This window comes from Ostrea edulis, chromosome 7 (genome assembly GCF_947568905.1).
Source record: "Ostrea edulis chromosome 7, xbOstEdul1.1, whole genome shotgun sequence".
Classification (NCBI taxonomy): Eukaryota; Metazoa; Mollusca; class Bivalvia; order Ostreida; family Ostreidae; genus Ostrea; species Ostrea edulis.
Genome location: NC_079170.1, coordinates 15776615 through 15800952, shown reverse-complemented (window position 1 = coordinate 15800952; position 24338 = coordinate 15776615). Strand labels below are relative to the sequence as shown.

The 24338-nt window shown below is 34.6% G+C and overlaps 3 protein-coding genes across 4 annotated transcripts; all 3 read left to right on the top strand.

Moving 5' to 3' along the window:
• The first annotated feature begins 1713 nt into the window (after nucleotides 1-1713).
• LOC130047852 (uncharacterized) lies at nucleotides 1714-5412 on the top strand. 2 transcript variants are annotated; one of them, XM_056143491.1, is made up of 7 exons: nucleotides 1714-1826; nucleotides 2670-2733; nucleotides 2871-2959; nucleotides 3051-3305; nucleotides 3401-3506; nucleotides 3961-4064; nucleotides 4954-5412. In XM_056143491.1, exons 1-7 carry the CDS (start codon nucleotides 1802-1804, stop codon nucleotides 4962-4964), a joined length of 654 nt encoding a protein of 217 aa, XP_055999466.1. In that variant the 5' UTR covers nucleotides 1714-1801; the 3' UTR covers nucleotides 4965-5412. The 2 variants fall into 2 exon arrangements, with proteins under 2 accessions (XP_055999466.1, XP_055999465.1); XM_056143490.1 differs by lacking the exon at nucleotides 4954-5412 and having other exon boundaries at nucleotides 3961-4544.
• A 2729-nt stretch (nucleotides 5413-8141) lies between these two features.
• LOC125656681 (uncharacterized) lies at nucleotides 8142-23038 on the top strand. The gene is made up of 6 exons (XM_056145575.1): nucleotides 8142-8263; nucleotides 10221-10287; nucleotides 10401-10492; nucleotides 12940-13014; nucleotides 16099-16274; nucleotides 22256-23038. Exons 1-6 carry the CDS (start codon nucleotides 8239-8241, stop codon nucleotides 22385-22387), a joined length of 567 nt encoding a protein of 188 aa, XP_056001550.1. The 5' UTR covers nucleotides 8142-8238; the 3' UTR covers nucleotides 22388-23038.
• Nucleotides 10557-14310, top strand: LOC130047856 (uncharacterized). Its single transcript, XM_056143498.1, has 5 exons — nucleotides 10557-10793; nucleotides 11764-11817; nucleotides 12332-12422; nucleotides 12599-12698; nucleotides 12940-14310. The coding sequence occupies exons 1-5, from the start codon at nucleotides 10751-10753 to the stop codon at nucleotides 13267-13269; spliced, it is 618 nt and encodes a 205-aa protein (XP_055999473.1). The 5' UTR covers nucleotides 10557-10750; the 3' UTR covers nucleotides 13270-14310.
• Nucleotides 23039-24338: the final 1300 nt, after the last annotated feature.

Sequence of the window (24338 nt, the reverse complement as noted above, 5' to 3'; positions counted from 1 at the left end):
ATTATACAGGTGCACATTTCAAGTAATACAATAGCATATACATGTACATGTACCTTATTATTGTTGTCACTTGAATTCGATAAATTCTCTAGAATCTCCATTTTCCAACACAAATCCTAGAAGAAGAAAAACGCACAATTTGTCAAAATTTAATGAAATTCATCACAAACTATATAAGGCATGTGGTCATTGAAATAATTTACAGACATTGTTTCTTTTTTAAAAGCATTATCATCACTGTTATTATATCACGAGAGAGAGAGGGGGGGAGAAACTGAAAGTTTCATTTTCATAATTCACATGAATAGAACAATCTGTTTTTAATGTACGTGATGAACAAATGTTTTGAACACTATTAGAATAAATATAACATTTATCTTAACCTTAAATATTGAAAAGTAGGTGAAATTAACATTGTTAATGTTAAATAAACCAGTCAGGTATATTACTTATTTTAAGATTACAATACAACCCCCTCGCCCGTCTTTTACCCCCCTCCCTCCTTCTGTCTCAAAAGCATTATCTCCATTAGAAAATATTTATTATATTTTCACCCTGGTCCAGTGAAATAACATGAATTTTGCATGCATTTACTTGATCACTAATTTACTGAGAAACAGATCGTGTCATTGTGAGGTAATGTTACATTATCAATGTATCTACAAGCAGTACTTACGTGAACCTGTGTTCTCCAACTGGCATGAATACACTTTTTTCGTAGTAGCAGTGTTTGTTGATTAAACATGTCGGTTGCAAGCGTCCGTCAATAAATGGGAAAATACAGAACGAACCATATAACAGCGTAAATCGGGTGCATATATGTACACATGTAGACACAAGCTGAGCTTTGAATTCATATTCAATGAAGTTAATTTTTCAGGAAACCCTCTTCACTACATGCAGTGTGTATTTATCAACTCCTTCACACTTGAATACATCCAGTACATATATAGTAATGGTCAAAGATGTTTAAAATACCCTAAAAACACATGTTTTCTGCATTTCTTTCCTTTCCCTCCTGTTAACAATAACACTACTTATTATCTCCTACATTAGAAATTCCGCAAAGGGAGATAACTCAATGTGCAAATTCAACAAATTCATATTTTCCATGCCAAATTTCTATTATAAAATGTAATTTGCCCATTGATTTTTTTTATCTGCATTATATAACTGATTTACCTTCTTTTTAAATTTATATTTTATTATCTTCCATATGGCTGGCTTTTTGCTCAGGAGTTGGTCAAAGTACACAGTAAAACTGGTCATTTGAGTCTGAATTATGAGCTGTGGTACAATAATGATACAATTTCCAGATAAATTTACATACTGATCAAGATTGTTACTACTTTGTCTCAGGATGTAGCATAAAATTCCTTGTCAATTATTCGCGATATAATAAATTGAAGTGAAAAATTCTCAAAACTCCATTTTTCCTGTTTTTTTCTATTTAAATAGCCTGTTGCTATGGAAACGAGTCACTTTTCAGAATAGGTGTACAAATATTTTTTAAAGAGTTTATGTATTTCAATTGAATGACGACATTTATAGTGGAAAATTTTTCAGTGCGTGCCGCAATATTTTGGTCCTTACAGAAAACTGCTCTTAATTGCTTCCGCAGTATTAACTCCATGCATGGGTAATTCCACAAACTCGCGTATTTCTTGTTTGACCAGGAAGAACTTTTTCAGTGTTTTCCATGGCTTTTGATGTGGAAAAAGCTGTGCTGATACCTTTTCCTTACAATTAGAAATTCCCATCGTAAAAATTAAGCAATCGCGGCGATATTTGGAAAGAGACAATGACAGATCTAAGGCGATGTTTATGTAAGTACAATTGTCACTAATTAGAAATAACGTGTGGAAGTTTAAAAGTTGAAAATGAATCTTTCTATTCACGCAATAGCTTCTAACGATTATAGATTTGTATTGCTCGCACAGTGAGAGCATTATAATTCTGATCAAGCACAACCGACAGTGGGTGGTTGGCTTTTAAGGGAGGATTATGAAATAACATGATGAGATACCTTATACAACTAAGTATAGCTAAGTGTATAAATATGGACACAATCATATTGATTGCAAAGTCATGAATGAATCAATCTGAAGATGTCCCTCAGAGCCATGAATTCTGCGTTTCAGTGGATAACACTACTAACTTTATTTAGTGATCTGAGATGATTCACAAAGTGATATGATGCAGTGTAATATAGAATTGTGTGATTCCTCACTGTTTGTTATATTGAATCCAATAAATGATATAAAATTATGAGTTGGTAAACACGGGCCCCTGGAAACACCAGAGTTGGGAGCAGATGTCTAGGGGGAGTAAATATTGTCTGTTCAACGGTCATAAATGTTATATGCCCTATATCTTATCAGATAAACTGAGTAATTCGTAGTAAAAATCTGTATGTAAAGATCCGTCTAACAATTGGTATGAAACACGTCAGAGAGCATTCGACTTAATGACCTGTTATATTTGTGAAATTCTGGTTTTAAACCAGGCCTTTCATAACCTAAATCCTGGTTTACAAACAAAAAACTATTTTCTGTAGCATAAATCCGTTATGGGATCTATTGATTATGATTCAATCTTTTACATCTTTATTTTTTATCAGAATTCATTTCATCTTTATTTCATCCAAACATTATTTCAATACAACGCAGGTGTTATTCTGTGCTTCACGATGGATATTCCTAAGAAAGTCCTGTGCTTTCCCCAAAATGAAAGGTGTGTTTAAACGATATATAAGATTCTAATTCTTGTTTAATACGATCATATTAGATACATACACATTTGTTTTCACCTCATACGTTTCTTTTCAATGTAAAACTTATACGGTACCAATATGTTTTGTAAAACTTCAGAAAAATATGTTTGGAACAAGCTTTACAAGTGCATGCAACGATGCCCGACCAAAACTGTCCTCTACCGGATATATCAAATAGACACAAAGGTAGGATCATTTCATAACGATTTCTTTCATTATTTGCCACTTTTTGATGAAAGAAAACAATGACATCAACACGATATATTTTTTTTTTCAGGTAATAATACATGTTCGGTGTCATGCAAAGCAATATATGTATTCAATGATGATCTATTTGAGCAATGTCATTGTGTTGAATACAAAATCAATTTTCACTATAATGAAACGAAATCAACGCAGATGACAGACAGTCTATGTGGTATTGAAAAGTGCATAATCGAAAACATAATCATTGAATGTTGGACGCAGGGCAAGAATACAGACCGTCTCGATATATTCGAACACAACAACGAGAATGAAAATGAATGTCTTGGTAAGTTATTACATTCCAATTTCATATCAAAATCATTCTGATATATTTGATAACCATTTAGCGTTTGTAAGAACTTTCCTTTTATTTAATCCAAGGTCCAGGTATAATTGCTGTCCTAATTGTGACCTGCTTCGTTGTCGGGTGTCTCTTTGGAATTGGAATCCTACGTGTGATTTACAACCTCCTGAATCGGCACAAAGAGTATGTCCTGTCCTCTAAGGCATTCCCTCATTTGAAAATATATATGCACTTGTTACAAGAGATTCATGATTCTCTGATATTTTACAAGAGATTCATGATTCTCTTATATTTTGCTTCACCAATTAAACTGTTTCCTACTAGTTTAGTACATATATCATTTCTCTTCCCATATACACAGAAAACTGATCGTCATATAAAAAAGTTATATGTATCTTGTGGAATTATTTCATTTTTGTTGTTTCACAACCTCCATTTTCCCATTTTAGTTTAATTTCCATAGTCCGTGGCTTCATTTTTATGTACATACAACACAACTGTTCAGCGTTTCAATAAATTAGGAAAAATTTAGATTTAGAAAACTTCCATGAAATCTGCGCTATCTAGAAACATGATGTTTTGACTCAGTGATTACATTTAAAATTATCAAATAGTATCAATGATTTTATTTGTTTAGCAATCGATTCCCGTCACCAGTATCCTATCAGCCTAGTCACCAAGAGAGAAGTGGTTTACCTGAGGGCAGAGTCATCATCAATCCATTAGAGGCAGAATATGCTGGTATCGAAGATAATTTTAGAGTACATTATTCCGAGTCATAGATTTTAAAAGAAATGTTTTTATGGTGATCTTTAAAAGCGAAGACATGGACAAGTCTTGTCTATCTTGTTTACAGGCAACACTTTGTAAAGGCTACGGTTGTTAAAACCATCTTATTTGCTATTATACATTTATTGCATGATAGTGAGGGAGATATGAAGATTTATTCACCCAAGAAAAATCATACGAAATACAGTGATATGATAACCAGTTTTTGTATTTCCATTCTCCTTAAATGCTAATTTACTTGCTTGTTTTTGTATCAACCAAAACCATACGATTCAACTGTGTATTAGAGACCCACATATTTTCTGCCTTACGAACTGTGAAAGTAGAATGACTTATTGTGACGTCACAATAGACTTCGTCTACCTTGACGTTAAATTTATGGAAATTGCACGAGTCTGCCCAAGGGCTAAATATGATAGGGAGATATGATGTTTGAGAGGGAGATATGAAGTGTTGTCATCCCTGGCACGTGACCGTCTAGACTAATCACATTACGCGTTGCGTGGAATTCTCATACTGTGGTATAATAATACTCCATGTCATCAAGTCAAATGTAGTCTACATTCTTTCTGTGTCGATTTGAATACGGCTGACTCCATTTACATAATCAAGATACAGGACTCACGACGGGTGTGACCGGTCAAAACGGGGTGCTTATTCCTCCTAGTCACTCGATCTCACCTGTATCATGTATAGGAAATGTGCATTGGGCATGTCCTTGATGTTAGATTTCCATGATATTTATGAGATTAATCACTGTTCATTTTCATTAATTGGTCGTAATCCAAACGAGAAAAATATTTCTTTGATTTGAATTTTGTGATTTTTCTTCTCTCACTAGGTGATGAATAAAGCTATTCAAGTTCCTTCTTACAAAGATGATAGTTCATCGAGTTCTAGATCATGAGAAAACATTTACCACCACCTAGGTGGATTGGAAGAGAGGAAGAGTATGGGCATGGATGTAAGTGTGTTTTTGTCCAGCGATGTCCTAGCATACAGCTGTAAACTCGAGAGAAAGGAGAGCGAACTTCAAAGTGGCAGCTCATCTGGGAAATTCGTTATCATCCATTCAGGAAATCCTTCTTTAGATTCATTTTTATTTCATGCAGAGAGTTCTTCTATAAAGTCAAAGGACCGGACGAAAACTTCGCCAACAGGTAGTGCAGGAAGTGATAAATACTATGCATTGGGAAAAGAATATTTATTAATACAAAACGATAATGGTTGTAGCTGAAGGTTCAAACATTATGATTTATACGTAGCTTTAGATATGTGCAGTAAAATGTCATAAATCCTGCATTGTTTGTTTGATTTTGTGATTTGACGTCCGTATGAAGCCCTTTTTAGCATAAGATCTAGATTTGCAAATGTAGACCAATGTATTGTGTTCTTCAGTAGTGAGGATGTTTGATGAGAAATTGAGAATGCATATGGTTAAATATGGGTAGTAACTATTCCTAGTGTTTGGCATTAAAAGTATAGGTCATGGGTATTTCGAATATTTAAAACTGAGATCCCATGTCATAGAGGATTTTAGCACGATAAAGGCCCATCACTAATAGATTGACCAGAGTGTATATGATTGAAGCATGTGAAAAACATCCGGCCATTCCAAAAAATGCTACAGGGGTTTAAACAGCCTCGTTTACTGTCACAATCTTTCCAACTCTATGGTCGTTATAACAAACTAGTTTGCCAATAGTTTATACAAACTGTCATTGCATCAAATTCTGCGATTGGTAAACCAATCGTGACACACTGATTCTGACTACAAATTACCCCGTTTGTCTGATCGAGATATAGGGCTCACAACGAGTGTGACCAGTCGACAGAAGATATTTACTCCTCCTAGGCACCTGGTTCCAAAGGTCCGTGTTTGCCCTACTCTTTATTTTGATTTCCTTATAGGAGTTATGATATTGATTACTTTTCGTTATTTTCACCTTTCATCGATAACAGTTTGTTAGCTTGACCTTTCCATTTTTGAGAGGGCGTAAAAATCTTAATAATCAACTAATCAAATGAGCGGACAAAAGAACACATACACCCATGGCTAAATGTTATTTATTGGTGATGAGGTCCATGGAGCATTTATTGAAATCAGAGTTACATCCCACGCTTGGAGAAGTTAAGCTCGTGGATTAGAGTCTCCGTTGCGATAGACATGGATTCTACAATTACGAGTTTCAATAACTCGTGTGTAATTTCTCATTGACCACTGCAATATATCCTTCAATGCATCTCATGTCAATATCATTGACATTAAGATATGAACTTTACATTATAGCGTTACATTGTCTATATTCTTAACGTATGCAGTTAGTCTGTCAAAGAAAGATAGCGCAATATATGTCAAATATCATAGTTTTATAATTTAGCGAGATTTTAACCTTTTGAATTTTCGGAATTCTGTATGGTATGTATTTGATATATTGCAATTCGTTGTTTTACAGTCTCCTTTACTAAGGGTGTGCTTGATTTGTCTACACCGACCACAAAGTGTACACCTTTTCGTAATCAAATGCAAAGGTGTACACATTTTGGTGTACATCTTCTACACCATGTACAATACATGCGTTGGTAAAAGCACCGAGAAATTCAATACGGCTGACAAATTGTGAAACGGAAAATTTCCTTTCAGAAGTTTTCCGTCCAGTTTTTCATTTGATACATGCATCAGATATAGAATTATAACTTTCATTTCTTAAGTGAATGAAAAATTGTTTAGGATTGGGAAATAGAAATGTTATATTTAATTGTCAAGAATCCGGAAGTCTTTTAGAAAATACCCTTTTACACATTTTTGAGAAATGCTAACAGCACTTTCACCACTTTCATTAAAATCTAACTGACAATTTTAGACTATCCGTCTAAGATCATTAATTACTGTTTGACCGACACTAAAATTCATTCAAAATAGTCATCACATAAACAATCAAAGACGTTGCAGCAGTGAAAGACAAAAAAGCTCTATGACTCTCTCAGATTGAGTAAAGTCGTTCTAACACCGGTGATAATATGATTTGATTTGATTTGATTTGATGTTTTCCGCCCTATTCAACAATTTTTCAGTTATATGGTGGCGCCCAGTTTTTGTTGGTGGAAGAGAGAACCCGGATACAATGCACCTGGGAAGAGACCACCGACCTTCCGAAAGTAGGTGATAATATCAGAAAATAGAGTCTTCCATATCTGATCAATTCACGACAAACGGGATGACATCACCTATTCCAGCATCACCTTCCCATAGTCATGTAGTAATATTCCCTCATCACCTGAAGATGGTTTTTACATCTCTCAACTGATTGATATGCGGAAAAATCTTCTGCGTATGATCGATTTTTAACTCGAGAGAGATTAATGACAAGTAATGTTGATGTTTCAGGTATTTCAACTGTCTCGTTTAAAGTCAGCACTTTGCAAATGCTATGTCATTATGATGTTCTAATTTGCAAGTACGACCTATTATACGGCAGAACGCTGTCTGACGTATTTCATACTAATTGCTAGGTCATCATTTACATACTGATTTTGACTTCGGATTACTCCATTGACCTGATCCAAATATAGGGCTCACGGTGGGTGTCACAAGTCAACAGGGGATGCTTACTCCTCCTAGACATCAGATCCCACACCTAGTATACCCAAGGATTTGACCTACTCTCAATTTTGTAATCGTATGGTATTTATAAGATTGGTCACCGTTCATTATCTTCACTTTATCATCCATTCCGTGAAAAATGAAATAGAACAAGAAAATTCTCTTTTGTGTGATCTATCAGCAGTGAGAATAATCCCTTCCCTTGATCTAACAGAAATAGCAGGATTCCTGACTTTTGCAAATGCTTCTGATGTAGATGGAGATATGGTTCCTATAGAAATAGAAAAATAATGTAACATTAACCTCTGGAAAGAAACATTTAACTTTTAATTGCTTCCGCAGTATTAACTCCATGGATGGGTAATTCCACAAACTCGCATATATCTTGTTTGACCAGGAAGAACTTGTTCAGTGTTTTCCATGGCTTTTGATGTGTAAAAAGCTGTGTTAATACCTTTTCCTTACTATTAGAAATTTCCATCGTAAAAATTAAGCAATTGAGGCGATATTTGGAAAGAGACAATGACATATCTAAGGCGATGTTTATGTAAGTACAATTGTCACTAATTAGAAATAAAGTGTAAAAATTAAAAAGTTGAAAATGAATCTTTCTGTTCACGCAGTAGCTTCTAACAATTCTAGGTTTGTATTTCTCGCACAGTGAGAGCATCATAATTGTAATCAAACATAACCGACAGTGGGTGGTTAGATTTTAAGGGAGGATTATAAAATAAAATGATGACATATCTTATACAACTAAGCATAACTAAGCGTATAAATATGGACACAATCATATTGATTGCAAAGTCATAAATGAATCAATTTTTCGAGGGCATTGACAAATTTTTCATTTTTGTTCCACGCGCAAAGGAATATTCAATCCATGTTGAATGTGTTATGTTTATTTATTTGTTTGTCGATAGTGTTAATTCTATGAAATAAAACGGGCACACTATTTTTTGTACATCAAGAGCAAATTTCATGGCTGCAGAAAATAGCGGGAAATCCATTTAGGTGAAGTTTAATGAAATATCATAAAGATTTGCCTGAAAAATGCACGGCAAAAATTGATATATTTATTATAAATGTACATAGTATATACATCAAAAACAAAAAGATACGGTCATATAAACACCGAACTTCGTGTCTATTTATGCAAGACGAAAGATTTGAGTGAAAATCCAGTGTTGGCATTCAGTAAATTCGTCATCAATTTTAATGTAAAATATATCATTATAGCAGAAACAAGCTAGGGTTTGGTAGGGAGAGTGATCAATCTCATAACTCCTATAAACAATACAGAATACAGAGTTTGGCAAACACGGACCCCTGGACAAACCAGAAGTGGTATCAGGTGCCTAGGAGGAGCAGGCATCCCTGTCGACAGGTCTCATCTGACGTGAGCCCTATATCCTTATCAGGTAGACGGAGTTATCCGTAGTCAAAATCAGTGTGCCAAGAACGACCTAACAATTTGTATGAAACACGTCAGACAGCATTTGACCCAATAATAGGTTGTATGGACGAACTGGTTCGTTATAACGACCATGGAATTTGCAAAATGCTACTTCAATCGAGACTGTTGAAACCCCTGTACCATCAAGTTGTTTGTCAGTAACTGGCCTTGATTTAAAAACTGACCAAATACAGAACAAGCTCTTGCCTATCAAATCAATTGAGAGATATAAAGACCATATGCAGGTGATAATGGAATATTGCTACATAAATATGGGAAGTTGACGATGGAGAAGCTGAAATCATCCCGTTTGTCATATACAGTTGAGCAGTCAGTTTGCCATTAATGTCTACTTTCAATAAAATATCTAAGTATGAAGCAGAAGTGGACGACTCAGTGGTGTCTTTTGCTTCGAACTCACAGGGATATATGTATACTACATAAGGGACTGTTCGTTATCTTCACATTTCATACATACTGTATCGATAACACACACACACACACACACACACACACACACACCTTCCCCCCACAAAACCCCAATTTTTTCACTATTGGTGTCATTTAATCAATTACCTGAAGATCAGGAAATATATTTTTCCTAGTCAATTTAATAATGAAAAATGTATCAGTTTTTTGGAATGCACTGATTAAATTTATCCATAATTCTATTAGAATTTACCATTCATGGTAAAGTACGAAATCAAAAGAACTGAGTAATATATCATGAGGCGTTTCATTTTTTCCAAGCTTATATTATTAATACTTTAGTATATATGCTTTGTTTTGCAGTCATCTTTATTCTGAACGTAGAGATTTTAATAAATATACATGTATCGACACTATATTGTTGCTTGAATATAAAAATAGAAATTTCTGCACAACATTTTATTGCATTCCTCAACATCCATGGTCGTTTTCTTTTGAAAACATGCAGGTCTTATACAAATCATATTGTTGTCATCCTACAATTTTTTTTATATATATGGCAAGCTTGTCATTTATAAATTCATAATATGTAAGTATTTCTTGACAACATTTATTTCAGATTTATTGGTTTGGGTCAAGATAGCGGGAGGCGGTATATTCTCTATGTCATCAACTGTCTTGCCGTCGTGAGTTCCATACTTTCTAAAATTCATTGACATACTTAAATATGCACCCATGGATTTCCTTTAAATTTGATTCCCAGTTACCCTAACGATGATTTCTGAATTCCACTTCCCAGGTTTAAAAGCAACTGGTGCTTTGAGGATGCAATCAACATTCACGACGAATTATCACAACAACTCTGCCCTTACGACAAACTTCAAGAAAATGGTTCAAACTAAATCATTTTAGATATTACATTCACCAGTAATTATTATTTTAACTTAAGCTTCGGAAATTCGTTAAACACTGTATTTCTTTATTTCTATAGCCAGGGTCTGTACAATAAACTGCAGCGGCCAATTTGAAAGTAACAATTCTTTACACGATGAGGCACATTGTGTCAGCTACACCCTAGAGCTTCTGTTGAACCAACGAAGTAACACCTCCATTTTCAACGCAAAACACTGTAATATATCAAAGTGCATAATGACCTGGATCTCTATAACCTGTGATTTAAGAGATCAAAATGGTAAGTTTTTCAAAGACAATCTTTTTTCTGTGTCGTTGTATGAATTAATTAATTCATTGTTTGTTTTACGTCTCGTCGAGAATGTTTTCCTGATATACTGATACACACATTCAGCTGTAGATTATATACAACAGATTTAGACCTATGGTTAGCGCTCAGGGCCGTGGCAGTAAGTGTGCTTTAACTTGCCAACGCCTGTCGTGACATGGGACCTCCGTTTTTAATGTCATATCCGAAAGGCCCATGATTCTCACTAAGTGTTAAGCGCTTGGCGAAGAAGCAATCTTACCGATATCCTAGGTATAGTAAGGAATATAGTAAGGAGTATATTAAATTGTTGTATCATGGCGCGAACATGGCTCGAATACACAGCCTCTCGATTTATGAAGGTTGAGGGACGTAGAAAACCATCAAAATTCTTGGTGTTCATAGCCATCCAAATTGTGGTTCACGCCTGACGAAGACCAGAAACACGGCTGAAAAAAATCAAGAAAGTGTTCAGAGTTTGAAATTGTACTCAGATTAAAAAAAAAAGAATGTGTGTAATGTGTATGCATTCGTACGTGTGCGTGCGATCCAGTTTCAACAGCATCGATTGAAGTCAGCATTTTGCAAATTCTATGGTCGTTATAACGATCTAGTCCATCAATACAACCTATCATTGGATCAAATGTTGTCTGACGTGTTTTATATCGATTGTTAGGCCCCTCCTAACATACTGATTTCGACTACGGATAACTCCGTTTACCTGATCAGGATATAGGGCTCATGGCGGGTGTGACTGGTCGACAGGGGATGCTTACTCCTCCTAGGCACCTGATCCGAACTCTGGTGTGTCCAGGGGTCCGTGTTTGCCCAAATATCTATTTTGTATTGGTTATAGGAGTTATGAGATTGATCACTGTTCGTTATCTTCACCTTTGATCTAAAAATTGTTGATGTATCATTTTGCTTATGTATCATTTTGCAGAAAATATCACTGTAATTGGCGTTTCAAGCATTAGTGATTTAACAAACCATCCAGGTAATCCTTTATATGTAAAGAGAGGACGAGTATTTCATTATAAAAATTCTACTTTATGCAAATATTGCATAATTAAAAGTTAGTTAGATTACGATCTCACGATTTGTAAAATTTACCTTGGTGCTCTTTGATATATCTTTGATATATATATATATATATATATATATATATATATATATATATATATATATTGTTCTTTTCATTAACAAATTGCCAAAGCGCACTGTTTGATAATTAAAAGATATCAAAGTTTTTAGTGTTATCTTTACAAAATTTCTCCACAACAAAAAATAGTCCTTAACAGCCAAACTGTTGTCAAATAAGGCTTTATCGTTTATAATTATTTAGTAGTAAACATTCACATTTTGAATGCATTTTGTTCAAATACGTGTTTTTTTTTTCTTCTTATCAACCTGAAATGGATATGATGTAAACAAAAAGGAGTAAATATTAATATGAATGCAAATAAATGTATGTATGGTTATTAAAATTTTCATTTCAAACTTATGTCTAGATTGGATTCTGGCCTTCAGCTGCGGAATAGCAGGTTGTGTCGTTGGTATCTTACTTACTTTGACCATACGATGGTACAAGCACAGATCACAGTCAGTATCTGAGAAGGATGTCATTATATCTTCCTTTCTCCGTTTATCTCATTATGTCACTTGAAAACAAAGAATCAATTCCTTTTTCTGTGCTCTTTTTTTAATCAATTATTTCGGTGGATGTACCTTCAGAATATTGCGAACTGTGTAAAAGGAAAATATCTTTTATATTTTAGCAGAGGCAACACACAAACACCACCTATGTTTAGTAACCCAAATCAAGCAATCATTTTGGATAATTTTCATGTGTATAGTGATGTCGAAGACACTGTCAAGGTAAAAAGAACTATAATTTCTTATCTTAGCTAGCATAGACTTAACAGTTTGTTTGAAAATCATGAACTTTAAGACCTCTCATGAAACACGTGGTAATGAAGTTAAAACAGACTGAAAGATTATAGATCTTTATTGAGAAAGAGTATGTTTGCATCATTTCAGGTAATATACAACTCTCTCTGAAGTATTGTAAGATATTGAATTACTGATGTATGTAGACGCGTACATTTTTCGTTAACAGATGGCTGTAAAAGCAACACAAGTACCATCACTTTACGACAAGAGCCCGACAAGTGTCCGATCGAGGAGCTCGAACGTATATCATGAACTCAGTGATAAAGTGTACAACTTTCATTCAACAAGCTTCATTCAGAAACCAAGTTCAAGAACGAGTAGTGCCTCAGATAATTCTATCACCAACAAAACTTCAAGGGGAAGTAGCCGATCATCAGCGGGGAGTTATCTTAACGACAATGCAGCACGAAGAGGAAGTGATGAAAGCAAAAGATATTATGAACTTGAAAAACGACCGGACAATGTTATGAATAATTCAATGAATGATATATATTGAGTATTATGTTCCAGCTGGTATTCATTTCTGCAGTATAATTTCCAAGAGAGGCAGATGCAGGATCGTGATAAACACCCCACTGTGTACAAATCAATGATTGCCAATCAATCAATTGTGAATAATATCAGAGATTTATTCAATATCTAAATGGTAACTGTATTACTTATTGGAACTTTTGTTGGAGTGTTACATAGAGTGTATAGTAATGATAACATCGTATGTTCCTTTAGCTGTTTTCCATAAGGGTGGTACATTCTAAGAGGATGCCAAAAGGCAAAGTTCATTACCAGCAAAGATCAGCAGAAAAATAGAATTTGATTATACAGCTATTGAACTTTGCTCATTCATGAAGTTGAAAGCATCAAATAGAGGATACCATAAAGAGCTAGAGCCACGAAAGGTCAAAATCGCCCTGTATTTTTATGAAAAATTATCTGAAACTTAACAAACAAATATTGCACTAAATATTGTCAATATACATCGTAGTAAATATATTCATATCAAAATGTTAATTCTGTGACGTCATAACTGTGCCGTAGATGTCATAACACGTGACGTTTGCACATTTTTCTCTAAAAATGACAAATTTTGGAACTTTGATTCAAAATTTCAGTTTGGCCACATTCAACGAACAAATTAAAAATTCTGACATGGGTAAAGAAATGAAAACTGCACAAATGAATGTTGGATTCAATTTGTTCGATGACAGTGGCCATACGTAAATTTCTTGTTTTAGGTCTTTCACAGACATAATTTATCGAATGATGATAGTTTCTCATTTAAAAAATAGACGTGTCCTTATAAAACATTATAAAATGATAGATTTTCACATAGGATCTCAAAGCATAATTATATCCCAATTATTTTGAAAAGTTTTATGTACATCTATGATCGAGGAATGAAATATAGATTTCGGATGATCATCGTCGAATTATGTGATGACAATAATCAGTTCAACATTGATTTTTGGACAGTGTATGTCTTTGCTTTTAGGTCCAATTTATCTCAAATGTTGAATATGCTAATAAAATAATTAAAAGACACCAATTATCTTCTTGTGTTCTTTTTATTTCGCCGATACATTGATGTTTAACTGTCACATAAATGTAAACATGAAAACGCTCTACAATCATAGGGAGATAATTCGATCAACATAGCATTTGAATTGAACTTATTTTACTACGAGCAATAACGTAAACCATGACGATATTTGGACAATGAGTTGTCTGAATACACAATATTTTTCTGTATAAAACTTTTCGTGGTTGTAATCTTGCTCATATCGAAATTAATTAAATAGTTCTTGTTATAATTTATAAAATCAAAACCGTAAACGGACCGGATTCAGCGGCACGAATTTTTAAAACAACAATTCCTCCAGAATTCCAGAGTTAATAGGTAAGTGATTACAGTTTGTTACCTAAATTTATTATTTAACGACTTGGCTTTATATATAAAAACATATGATCAACATTTCAGTCCCTTTTTGCTCTAGATAGGCCTATACGGTATACTGCGGTACCTAGATTTCGTCTTAGGTTTTAGGAATAGCAATTTGGAGTGTTGGTCAAGAATCACTAGCCCCCATTTTAACTTTTTTTTTTACCAACCTTTAGAAGAAATGCTGCGGAAAGGGTGTGAAATAAAATTCTAAAGCCTTTAAACACTCACTCTCTTTAAAAAAAAATACCAGATCCGCCACTGTTTTGACAGATCGCCGATGTATACATCTGACATGTAAACAAATGGCTGGGACTGGGCGTCAACATGCCGTGCTCAGTACATGGGCTAGTTTTATGATCATCGAATTATACTTTGATATCTTGAGTAAAGTACAGTATCGTATTTTTCCCATGTTTAATAACCATCCCCCAAATATAACATTTAAAACGAGTTAGTGAACCTAAAGATAGGCCTATAGGATTTCGCAGACGATTGAAGTTCTTGTTACAAGACGAGCCTATTTAGATCTATAACTAAGCCGTGCAGATAAATATAAATATGAAATTAATGTTGTATGTTCGTAGATAATATCAAAATACTTACCTACAACGTAATGTTTATGATACAAAAAAAATCTTGTTGAATATTACAGACATATTATATATAAATTGTAGCTTAATAAAGAGTTATATATAACTTATACGTGCAAAAAAGTAAGTCACAGTGGCGCAGTGGTTAACGCACTAGATCTACAAGCGAAGGGTTCGTAGTTCGAATCCCCTGACAACTGTACTTTTCCCCCAATATATACGAGTAACCAGAAATGTATAAAGTTATTTAAGAAGCAAGAACTCAGTTTTGATTACCACGCAAAATAACCTGTATATTACGAAAAATATGATATTGTTTTCTGTGTATGAAATTGGTTAATTAGTTTTGATTAATGAATTCAAAAGCAGTGGTAGATTTGTTTGGGGATTGCAATCCCCACCCCACCGGTAAAAATTCTTCACCCCCCCCCCCTTTTTACGCGTGACAACTCCTTTCCCTGATTAGTACACAGTACAGTAAATTAAGCTGTACATTTCAGTATGTATATCCGATATAATGTTAAACGCTGAGCTTAATTATAAAATGCGTGTAATGTAAAGACAGCTGCTGAACGATATTATAAACCGCGTAAACCATAAAATATAGATAAAGTTGAATATTCGTTTATTTTAGAATGCCTGGAACAGGACCTAAGTATTTTCCATGTGTTTTATGCAACAAAAGAACAAAGCCACGAGAAAGAAGGAAAATAACTAAACCTGAAATTCGCTTTCTGCAAAAACACTTTTTTATCTCTGTCAAACATGAACATGACACATTGTGCAATGCATGTAGACACAAATACTACGCTTCGGACAGAAAATCTACAAATTCTAAATCGGAAGAAGGAGCTGACGACAACTACTGCCCAACACCGAAACGTCCTAGACCTAGTAGTGTACTCACAAGTCCCCCATCTGTCTCGTTGTGTATTCCATCCACATCAAAGAGCCACTCGCATTGCTTTTTGTGTAAGCGCCCGTGACCAAAAATGGTCGTGGTCCCACCAAATGCAAGATTTCGGGTATTTTTGAAATTTGCACTTTTATTTACCTTTTTGAGAAAATTAATTATTTACGATAAAGTTGTACTCGGCGACGCAACCTGCGACGTCAACATTTTCTCGCGGTGTTCGCGCGTCTGATCGAGGAAATCCTTCGAACATAAAATCCTTCTTTGATTTTCTTCATTTTTAAAACCCGAAGTACCTAACGTGCACATACTATATGCATTCATGAATTATCCGATAGACTGCAGTGAACAGACGATTTGCTGATTCCCAAAATTTCTTCGATATTTCGTACGGTCCGACGTCTTTTTTCCCCGAATAGCGTCATCATTTCGCTGGATATTTGCATCTAACTGTCGCACGATATATCATAATTCATTTAAATATTCCGTCATACTGATAAACATTTTCCAGGTATATAAATGAATATCTAAACAAAATTCCTCTATAAAAATATACTGTCAGAAATAAAATGAACAAAGTGTGGGGTTTTTTCTCCAGCGATTGTAATTTCTTTTCGATTATATTAACCCCCCCCCCTTTTTTTTTTTACCCTGCGCCGATTTATGGTTCCCTATAATGAAAAACCTGAATTTTTCCTATTCAATGTCAATTACAAATGTAATATTAATTTTGTTTTTACATATTTTTTATTTAAAACTGTTTGCTCTTCATGTTGTAAAAGTTTAATTTCTCAGTGACGTTAGATTATTGAAAAACGCCGCTTGTCCACGGAATTTTGAGACAACCCTCGTACATGTTTTAATGACGTTAACGTCTGCCGACACAACGTTATACAAAGACAACTTTCCAAGTAACCCTTTCCATCAAAGTAAGCAATATCATGCTATATTATATTTTTTCATGAAGTACATTGTCATAAGATTCTATTTGGACAATTTCATTAAATTCAAAGAATGGGCCGATTTTGACCTTTCGTGGCTCTAGCTCTTTCTACACAATATTTTATTGCATTGCTCAAATTACAGGGTTGTTTTCTTTTGAAAACATGCAGATCTTATACAAGTTATATTCTTATCAGCCTACAAAATTTTTGTATAAATGGCAAGCTTGTCATTTATGAATTCATAATATGTAAAGATTTCATGACAACCTTTATTTCAGATCTATTGGTTTGGGCCAAGATAGCTGGAGGCGGTATATTCTCTATGGCATCAACTGTCTTCAAGTCGTGAGTTCCATACTTTGAATAACAAAGATTAAAACTACACACCATATGTTACGAGAGTATCAATTAAAACACGTTGATATGTTTCTATGTTCTAGAATTTATTGACATACTTAAATATGCACCCATGAATTTCCTCTAAATTTGATCCGCAGTTACCCTAACGATGATTTCTGAATTCCACTTCCCAGGTTAAAGTGGAACTTGTGCTTTGAGGATGTAATCAACATTCACGACGGATTATTACAACAGCGCTGCCCTATTGACAAACTTCAAGAAAATGGTTCAAACTAAAACATTTCAGATATTACATTCACCAGTAATTATTATTTTAACTTCAGCTTAAGAAATTCGTTGAACACGGTATTCCTTCATTTCTATAGTCAGGGTCTGTACAATAAACTGTACGGGCCAATTCGAGATCAACCCAGATCTTTACGATCAGGCACATTGTGTCAACTACACCCTAGAGCTTCTGCTGAACCAACGAAGTAACACCTCCATTTTCAACGCAAAACACTGTAATGTACCAAGGTGCATTTTGACCTGGATCTCTATAACCTGTGATTTAAGACATCAAAATGGTAAGTTTTTCAATGACAATCTTTTAGGTTTCTGTGTCGTGTTATGGATTGATTGATTTTGTTGTTTGTTTTACGTCTCGTCGATAATTTTTTACTGATACACATAACAACTGTAGATTATATACAACAGATTTAGACCTATGGTTAGCGCTCAGGGCCGTGGCAGTACGTGTGCTTTAACATGCCAACGGTTGCCTTGACATGGGACCTCCGTTTTTAAGGTCTTTTCCGAAAGACCCGTGATTCTCACTAAATGTCAAGCGTTTGACGAGGAAGCAATGTTACCTGACACGGCCATGGCTCGAACATGACTCGAATGCACAGCCTCCCGATTGATGAAGGTTGAGGGACGTAGATAATGGTATGATTAGCTCATAGAATATAAGACTTATTTCTGACATACATGTATATATCAACATCTGCATTTATAAAGTAAATTTTTGAAAATCTGCAACTTCCAAATTCTTGATGTTGATAGCCATCCAAATCGTGGTTCACGACTGAGGAAGACCAGTAACACGGTTGCAAAAATTCAAGAAAGTGTTCAGAATTTGAAATTTTACTCAGATAAAAAGGGAATGTGTGTGTATGTGTGTGCGTGCGTGTGAGTGCAATCCGCATCTAAAGATTGCTTATGTATCATTTTGCTTATGTATCATTTTGCAGACGATGTCACTGTAATTGGCGTTTCAAGCATTGGTGATTTAGCAAATCATCCAGGTAATCATTTATTTGCAAACAGAGGACGAGTATTTGATAAAACAATTCCGCGAAACGGATTATAAAAAGCTTAAACTGACCCAAACCAGGTTATATTAGTATAACGTGACCCAGAATTAAAGTAATTCCTGATAATTTAATGCAGGAGACAAATATACTTACCTTCGTTTATCAAAATGTACATAAACTCGGAAAAATACAAGTCAACTGAGCCGCGCAATGATTCACTTAGCAACAACAACGAAGCGTCTACATGTAGCCGTGAAAGTCGCCATCTTAACTCGTTGTCAATTTGTCTTAGTTCAACAGAGCCTAGCCCCTTTATTAAATTATTGTATTGAAGCTGAAGTTTGCCATGACAGAAAATATTTGTAGACTAGGCATGCAATCCGTATTTCGCTGCCCTTTAAAGTTCGATTTTGAAGTTGCTCATCTCCGACAGATTGGGAAAATACGGGAAATTGCATTGTTTAGGCCTAGATCTACCCAAAGTAAGTCTTAAAATATCAGAAAAAGCAATAATTTGCGGCTTTTAACTCTGAGGAAATTTCTACTACATCAAAACTTACCCTTGCATGCAAAGTTGTCACTAATAGTAAATCCAACACAAGAAAATATATAAGGAAGTGACAAATCGTGATCCACGTGTCAATGTGACTGACGTCATGTGGTAAAATGTGACGTATGATTTTTTTTTTTTTTTTTGGCTTTGTTGAAAGGCAATTAAACACCCCCCTTTCCCCAGTGAGAAATGTATTTGAAAATGAACAGGACAATGCTTACTTGGTAAATCATTAATATTCGGATATAGTATCTTTGTTTTAATCTATTTTAAAATTATTCGATCACCATACAGAGAAAGATCATTTACAACAGTGATTAGCGTACAAGTAGATGCTAATTGACAACAAGAAAACAATATCTGTACCAAACCGAAGTATCTTATTGTAAACGTTGACTATCTATTCGATAGAAGGCTGAAAACCGTGCTGCGATGTAAATTTAAAGAAAGAATATGTATATATATATATATATATATATATATATATATATATATATAAGATACCTAATATATGATATGTTCACGTCAAACATAGATTCAGAAGAAAATATCCACAATTTTCAGGGAAATTCAAAAAAGACACTCATACCTGTAACGTTATAGCCATTTTTGTTGCTTCTAATGAAATATGATACATCATACTTTTCTCAAAGAGTTGTGATGACTTACATTGACATAAAAAATTATATTTACTGTACATCATTTGAACGTATATCTGCTTTCATCTCAGAGAGCTTATTTCTTATTATTGTAGCCACACATCTAAATTGATAATGATGCATTCCGATAGACCGGATAACTCCGTTTACCTGATCAAGATATAGGGCTCACGGCGGGTGTGACCGGTCAACAGGAGATGCTTACTCCTCCTAGGCACCTGACCCCACCTCTGGTGTGTCCAGGGGTCCATGTTTGCCCAACTACACAGCGGAGTTAAGGTGTCCCGAGTAAAATAACAAGTAATAACAGCATGTTCATATAAAAGTAAAATTCTTTCAAGCGTCGCATATTTTTAGTAAAAATCGTTTGTCAATACATTAACAAACATCGTATCACGTGGGGAAATCCTTTGCTTACCTATTACGTCGTCATACAAGTGACGTAGAGCTATTTTTATCCGCTAGACTTTTAGTTGTTTATCACCTCGTTACAGGTGAAAGATGCACTCAAATCATTTGCAGCTTGGGCTTGATATGTCGACATTGATATGGTAAATTTAAAAAGTGATACGGATCGCTACAATATCCTCTCAAATATAGTAATTTCCATAATATCAACTCAAATGTTGGGCATTTTCCACATTCACATCCAAATCCTATCTAAACGAGGCAAAATATTGTACCTTCCGTATCAAAATCCCAAATATGCAACTAGTTATCTTTTTGAGTATGCCTAAGTCGAAATAAAATATCGTCATCTTTCATCTGTAACGAGTCGATATGTACATGCGTTGGTTTTCTTTATTCCAAATCACTATACACATCGGGGGCGATATCAAGGTCACAAAGTGATGTAAAGATTACTTTACAGTCTTTCGTGCACATATTATATATAAATATATGAGACTTATATGTTATCGAAGAAATTGGGGGGGGGGGGGTCATCTGACAAACAGATCAAAACACATACAGCTTGAACACTAGATAACGGCAATAAATAGCGAAAAAATATTATGACATTTTCCCCGCGATACAACTATAGACCTGTACGTCGTGACGTACTTTTATATTGTGACGTCATATGTAGTATGAAGTGCACCGAGGTACATTTTATGATGTTTGTTTAACTTTACTCGGGACACCTTAACCCTGCTGCGTATCTCTTTTGTATTGCTTATAGGAGTTATGAGATTGATCTCTGTTCGTTATCTTTACCTTGCACCAGAGTCCATCAAATGTATTCGTAAAACTTTGTTTTTGTTATTTCATTATCAAATTGCCAAAGTGCACCGTTTCATGATTAAAGGATATTAAAGTTTTTAGTTGTATCTTTACAAAATTTCTCCACCACAAAAAACAGTCCGTAGCAGCCAAACTGTTGTGACATCAGGTTTTATCGTTTATAATTATTTTGTAGTAAACATTCACATTTTGCATGCATTTTGTTCAAATGCGTGATTTTGGTTTTTTTGGGTTTTTTTGTCAATCCGAAAATGGACATGATGTAAACAAAAAGCAGTAAATATTAATATTAATGCAAATAAATGTATGTATGGTCATTAAGATTGTTATTTCAAACCTATGTCTAGATTTGACTCTGGCCCTCAGCTGTGGAGTAGAAGGTTGTGTCGTTGATATATTACTTACCCTAGCCGTACGATGGTACAAGCAAAGCTCAAGGTCAGTATCTCAGAAGGATATGTTGACTTTATCATTATATCTTCCTTTCTTCATTTATCTCATCATGAACATTTGTCACTTGAAAAAAAACAATCCTTTTTTTTTTTTTTTTTTTTTTTTTGTCTGCTTTACTTATTATGAATTACTTTTGAATATGTAACTACATGATATTCGTCACTGTTCAAAGCTAAATGGCCGTTACCAGAGACAACACACAAACCCAAACCAAACAATCATCCTAGATAATTTTCAACCGTATAGTGATGTCGAAGACACTGTCAACGTAAAAAGAGCTATAATTAGCTAGCATAGACTTAGCATTTTGTTTGAAAATCATCAACTATTGTTTAAGACCTCTCATGAAACACGTCGTAATAAAGTTAAAACAGGTTGAAAGATTATAGATATTTATTGAGAAAGACTATGATTGCATCATTTCAGGTAATATACAACTCTTTCTGAAGTCTTGTAAAATATTGAATTATTGATGTATGTAGACGTTGTACAGATGATAACGCGTACATTACAGATTTGTTTTGTCGTTAACAGATGGCTGTAAAAGCAACACAAGTACCATCACTTTACGACAGGAGCCCGATAAGTGTCCGATCGAGGAGCTCGAACGTATATCATGAACTCAGTGATAAAGTGTACTACTTTCATTCAACAAGTTTCATTTAGAAACTAAGTTCAAGAACGAGTAGTGACTCAGATAATTCTATCATCAACAAAACTTCAAGGGGAAGTAGCCGATCATCAGTGGGGAGTTATCTTAACGAAAATGCAGCACGAAGGGGAAGTGATGAAAGCAAAAGATATTATGAACTTGAAAAACGACCGGACAATGTTATGAATAATTCAATGAATGATATATATTGAGTATTATGTTCCAGCTGGTATTCATTTCTGCAGTATAATTCCCAAGAGAGGCAGATGCAGGATCTTGATAAACACCCCACTCTTTACAAATCAATGATTGCCAATTAATCAATTGTGAATAATATCAGAGATTTATTCATTATCTAAATGGTAACTGTATTACTTATTGGAACTTTTGTTGGAGTGTTACATATAGTGTATAGTAATGATAACATCGTATGTTCTTTTGGCTGTTTTCTATAAGGGTGGTACATTCTAAGATGATGCCAAAAGACAAAGTTCATTACCAGCAAAGATCAGCAGAAAAATAGAATTGGATCACACAGCTATTGAACTTTGCTCATCCATAAAGTTGAAAGTATGAAATAGAGGATATCATCAATTTCCTTTATCAAACAGATGTAGGTCAATGCCTGTTTTTATCATTAGGGCTAAAATGATCTTACATTTAAATTGTTTTATATCGTTAATGATCGTTGCACTTATTAGTTATATATTTAGAATTGGAAATTATGAATTTATGAATTTGCCATAATTATACACAAAGTACAAGATGCACACGACCTGATTCAATTCCTCCATTCGATGTCATTTATCATTTTTAGAATTCATTCAGGACACGCCTACGTATATTTGGGTCAGAAATATAACATTAAACTGATCCGTGCACGCATCTATCAATTTATTTGAACATGATCCATAATGTTGCACTCTGGACTTATCCAGTTTAAAAGGAGGATATATGAGTGAACAATTTCAATATCAATTCTTAATCTTTGTATGATAATCATTGAGTCGGCATGCATCGTTACTTTTTTGTTTGCTTATCCAGATATAATTTGATGACATAAGCTGTTTCCCTGGCTATCTTCTTCTATTCGATCTATGCATATACCAACTGGTTAGACTGACAAGACGTACGTGATATTGTTTTATATTTACTTTCTAATTGACCATCCTAGTTTGTTGATAATAACTCAGTTGATTCTTTTCTTGATTTATTTATGTTTGTGTCTTGGGTTGTTTGGGGGGGTCCATAATTTTTATTTTATTTTCAAGGGTCAGTGTGTACCTGTTCTCGATTTTGCATTTCATATAGGCCTGTGTGTGTGTGTGTGTGTGTGTGTGTGTGTGTGTGTGTGTGTGTGTGTGTGTGTGTGTGTGTGTGTGTGTGTGTGTGTGTGTGTGTGTGTGTGTGTGTGTGTGTGTGGAGAGAGAGAGAGAGAGAGAGAGAGAGAGAGAGAGAGAGAGAGAGAGAGAGAGAGAGAGAGAGATCCCCGTGCTCTTTATAAAATATTTCAATGCAATTTGTATATTGTATGATTCTCTTAAATGTATGTTAAATAACTGTATCTCACTTCCATTCGCGTGTGACAGCGTGGCAAGAATTCAATCATCATTGAAAGCAAGGGTTTTTTTACTTCTTGCGCGGTCTAGCGTGTTGGTTCCGCAGGTCGTGAGTTCAACTCCGTTTAGGGGCGGAAGTGGTATCCATATAAAGTGAAATATCATGTGCTTTATATATATGTATTGTTAGAAGCGTGGGGTAATTGAATGTCATCAATTTTTCTAAATTTTCAAAATCATGCATCATTTGATATATTCCTCACTCCAAGGCAATTCAGACTTACATGTATGCAAAGATGAACATAATAAACAATGATCAATCTCATTACTCCCATAAGGAATACAACATATAGCAACCATAGCATTAGCGAAACGCTAATTTTAAATGAGACTGTTGAAATCCCTG

Excerpts from the sequence above, each read along its gene's own strand:
- LOC125656681 (XM_056145575.1), top strand. The coding sequence starts at position 8,239 with ATGACATATCTAAGGCGATGTTTAT. Across the intron at positions 13,015-16,098 it reads TCCGATCGAGGAGCTCGAAC|ACACAAATACTACGCTTCGG; the intron begins GTATATCATGAA and ends CAATGCATGTAG. Across the intron at positions 16,275-22,255 it reads CCACTCGCATTGCTTTTTGT|ATGGCTGTAAAAGCAACACA; the intron begins GTAAGCGCCCGT and ends TGTCGTTAACAG.
- LOC130047856 (XM_056143498.1), top strand. The coding sequence starts at position 10,751 with ATGACCTGGATCTCTATAACCTGTGATTTAAGAGATCAAAATG. Across the intron at positions 11,818-12,331 it reads TGATTTAACAAACCATCCAG|ATTGGATTCTGGCCTTCAGC; the intron begins GTAATCCTTTAT and ends ACTTATGTCTAG. Across the intron at positions 12,699-12,939 it reads ATGTCGAAGACACTGTCAAG|ATGGCTGTAAAAGCAACACA; the intron begins GTAAAAAGAACT and ends TTTCGTTAACAG.
- LOC130047852 (XM_056143490.1), top strand. The coding sequence starts at position 1,802 with ATGACAGATCTAAGGCGATGTTTAT. Across the intron at positions 3,306-3,400 it reads GAATGAAAATGAATGTCTTG|GTCCAGGTATAATTGCTGTC; the intron begins GTAAGTTATTAC and ends ATTTAATCCAAG. Across the intron at positions 3,507-3,960 it reads CTCCTGAATCGGCACAAAGA|CAATCGATTCCCGTCACCAG; the intron begins GTATGTCCTGTC and ends TTATTTGTTTAG.